The sequence below is a fragment of the Ictidomys tridecemlineatus genome, chromosome 4 (genome assembly GCF_052094955.1).
Source record: "Ictidomys tridecemlineatus isolate mIctTri1 chromosome 4, mIctTri1.hap1, whole genome shotgun sequence".
Classification (NCBI taxonomy): Eukaryota; Metazoa; Chordata; class Mammalia; order Rodentia; family Sciuridae; genus Ictidomys; species Ictidomys tridecemlineatus.
In genome coordinates this window covers 17,171,895-17,175,926 of record NC_135480.1, presented here as the reverse complement: position 1 = coordinate 17,175,926, position 4,032 = coordinate 17,171,895, and the positions used below count along the sequence as shown (strand labels likewise).

The following is a 4,032-nucleotide window of genomic DNA, read 5'->3' as shown; positions in this document are numbered from 1 at the left end:
TTTGGTCTTGGGAACATAAGAATCTCAAGAATGCTGCTGGTTATCATCAGAGTAAAACATGAATGTTTGGGGAAATATTGTGTCCCACATCTTTGAGAATATTCTTAGAGTATAAGAGAGTATAAGTACAAATTCTGGTTGCTTTTTATTTACTTCTGGATGCTAGAACTGGCTTCATTGAATACAATCATCCACAATACTGGTTGTAAGGACTCTTAGTATTAATTTGGGTTGCACACTGTCTTGTCTATTGCCAAATACGAAAATTAATCACAGAGCCAACAGATCAAATAGAATAGAGGCAATATTTACAGAAAACCTCGAAAAAAGTTACAGCAGAGACAAGTCTTGCGTACATCCAGAAAACAATAAATAACTTCTCCAATATTATCCTACATATATGCTTGCTAGGTAGAAGATGATTAAGCAAGCCTGATGCATTTTGAAGGTTTCAAGGTAGCAATAACATTTTCAAGAAGCTGTGTGGTGAAATGCAGGGAAGCCTTTCAGTCTATTTTCTTTGCTTCCCTTGATATGGCCCCACAATTTTTTTATGGCATTCTTCATCTCTGTGTTTCTTAGTGTGTATATCAGAGGGTTGAGCATGGGGGCAATGATAGTATAAAAGAGGGCAAATACTTTGTCTTCAGGTAAAGTAGTTGCTGGTCGAATATAAATAAACAGTAAAGGGGCAAAAAACAGGATGACCACAGTGATATGTGAACTGCAAGTAGAGAGGGCTTTGCGGCGATTCTCTGCAGAGTAAGACCTGACAGTACATAAGATCACAGCATAAGATATCAGCAGGACCACAAAAATCACCGTGCCCATCAGTCCAGAATTGGCGATGACCAAGAAACCAATTTTGCTTGTGTCAGTGCAGGCCAGTTTCAGCAAAGGATACACATCACAGAAGTAGTGATCTATTTCATTAGGACCACAGTAGGGTAAGAAGACGGCCAGGAGAAACTGACCAAAGGAGTGGAGGAATCCCCCAGCACAGGAGGCAACAATAATGATATCACACTTCTGCCTGCTCATGATGACAGTGTAGTGCAGGGGCTTGCAGATGGCCACATAGCGGTCATAGGCCATCCCTGTGAGAATGAAGACCTCGATGCCCCCAAAGAAGTGCATGGTAAAGAGTTGTGTCATGCAGCCAGTGTAGGAAATGGACTTCTTGGTGGATAGTGAGTCCACGATTAGCTTGGGGGTGACAGTGGAGGTGTAGCAAAGATCTGAGAGTGACAGGTAGCTCAGGAAGAAATACATGGGCTGGTTGATAAGTGGACTCCAGGTGATGGAGATCATGATTAGCAGGTTTCCAGTCAAAATTGCAATGTAACAAAGTAAAAACAGTAAAAAGCAGAGAATCTCTAATTCTTTTTTCTGAGAAAGTCCTAAAAGAATAAATTCTGTGACATTATTTCTATATTCCATGATCCAGATGCAGGTTGTAGTCACCTGTAAATAGATGAATGATGAATTGTCGAATGCATTGAAATATGTTGATATATCATATCATCCTCTGATTTGTAGTAGAGTATGCTGGAAATTATTTAAAGGTTAAAGAAATTTTATTTTTATTTATGAAGACTTTCCTGTATTATGAAGATTTTTCTGTATTGTCAGTTTATTGAAAATATTGTTACTAAATGTCTTAGGTAGCTGGGATAAAGACTAGCATTGTAGAATAATGGAGAATGATACTTATAAGAGCATGTATTATGAAACCTAATGATATTATAGTCCAATAGGACTGTTGAATTGACACTTTTAGTGGGAAAAAAATCACATCAGAGATTCAATTTTGTCTTTGCTATTGAGAAACCATCTACAAAATAAAACATTGAGTTAAATTTGTATAGAAAAGCAAATATTTAAAGTCTAATATGTACATAATATTTTAAGTGAGAAACTTCCTGATGTATATCCTATGAGAAAGTATGATACATAAAAAAATCAATAATTTTGGGATATTTGGGACTATGAGGAATATGTGCATAGCTTCTCTTTTGCTTAATTTACAAATGTGTTTAACGTACATGTATACTTAATGTATCAGTAAAGAATTATGCTTTACATCCAACTAAAGCCACAATTAGAAAGGAAAATTATCTTTATTTTCAAAGCATTTTCAAAATAATTGTATATTTGGCATTCAGCTAGGTATTTGAGAACAATAGTAGCAGGTTCAGTTTGGATTCTAGAGTCTTACCTGATGTCTCACACCCCACTCTTACACAAATTTACTTCTTTTCTTTATGTCTATAAAATTTTCAGCTTTTTCTAGTCAGCCATCCTGATCATGGATGCTCAGTTCACTCCCTACATGACTAGTTTTGGTCTCTTGGGCTGGCTTTTCTCATGATCTTTCCATTATTTTTACTTCCTTCTTGTCACTGTTACTATGTAATGAAGAACCAAGTTTACTAATTTCTCTCTGGTTATAAAATACCTAGGACAAACCTGTAGCTACTCTTGGTAGAATTTCAAATGTGATCAATGGGCTGAGGAAGAGCTATTGAGAAACAGTCTTTAATCATTCACTCAATCACACCATCAATACTCTACTTCAGCTACATAAAACACTAAAATTATAAGCACTAATATATATTAAATTTCACTTTTAGTACTATAACTTTTCTCCTTCAGTAAAGTTATCATTCAAATTTGTGTACAAAATGAGAGAAAAATAATTCCTCCAGAGTATGAAAGTTAATGTTAATTGTGACAAAACTTCTTTTTGGCATGTATTATCGGGCACAGTCAAGACGGAGCTCTTATAGTGTTCAAATAAGACATTTCAATCAATTAACTATTGCCTTTATGCGTTTACAATGAATGCCAATAATTTAAAATAATTTGGTCATACTCTAACTAAAAAAGTTAACAACCTTCTGATTTAGTAAAAATGCCTAAGTTACATTTTTCATTTCAGTGTGGTCTTTTTTTTCACATGTAATTTGCTGAATGAATTTTACCAATTCACTTTTTCTCAGACCTTTGCCTGATCCATAGGCTAATATTCTTCCTGACCTAATCACTGTACTTCACTGAGACTTTTTATCAAGTAGCAGACAAAAGTGTGCTTTAAATCTCAAGGGAAATGCCACTATGCTCACCGTGTCTTCTTAGGCCCAAACTGGAAAATAAATATTAAAGTTAAAGTTACCCCACAAAATAACTAAGGACATTTTATAATACAGATTATGTTTTTGATATTTCAAACAAAACACAAAATTATTTACAAGCGATAATCACATATTCAATCTAGTTTAGAAAGCAGAGGATATTAAAAGTAGCTATCACTTAATTTACTTATAAATATTACACAAATCCATGTGTTGCATGAATCCAAAACTTTAATCTGTGTTCAGGGATTATTTGAAGTATTATATTCTCTATTTTTAGTTATTCTATAGAAAGCTAAGAGAATATTGTATTCTATGAGGGTCATTTTATATTTTCATATTTTTAAAACATATAATGTCCTGTTATAATGAGATATATTTTAAAATAGTGGACTATTTGGGTAACCATACCAATCCTAATCTCGTCTGACTGTATAACCTCCTAACTCAGTGATTTTATATATGCTCTATCCCTTTTGTGTACTTCAAATAAACAATAAATAAATGCTAAGTGTTAAAGTAGATTTTTAATAAACAATATGCTGTATAGCTACACAAAGGAGTTTTACTCAGTTATAAAGAAGAATAAAATTATGGCATTGCCACTAAGTAGGTGAAACTGGGGAGCTAGGTGATGCAGCTCAGACTTGGAAAGTTCAGGGTTGACCTTTTCTCTCAGATGCAGAAGTGGGAGCAAAGTAAGAGGGAGAAATGGTGGGGCACACCATGGAATGGAAGGGGAGATCCGAGGAATGGAGAGCAGGGTTGATGGGGAGGGGGTGGGAGAGTAAAGAGGAGGAACACTGGAAAGAGGTGGACCAAATTATGCTCTGTGGTGAGAATCCCACCTTTATGTAATCCTGTGAAGTAACCATTTATAAAAAAAATAAAGAGATGA

At 34.9% G+C, this 4,032-nt stretch overlaps 1 protein-coding gene across 1 annotated transcript; it reads right to left on the bottom strand.

Annotated features, from left to right (window-relative positions):
- Positions 1–471: 471 nt before the first annotated feature.
- LOC101965123 (olfactory receptor 4P4) lies at positions 472–1,440 on the bottom strand. The gene has a single exon (XM_005341550.1). It carries the CDS (start codon positions 1,438–1,440, stop codon positions 472–474), a length of 969 nt encoding a protein of 322 aa, XP_005341607.1.
- Between the last annotated feature and the right edge of the window lie 2,592 nt (positions 1,441–4,032).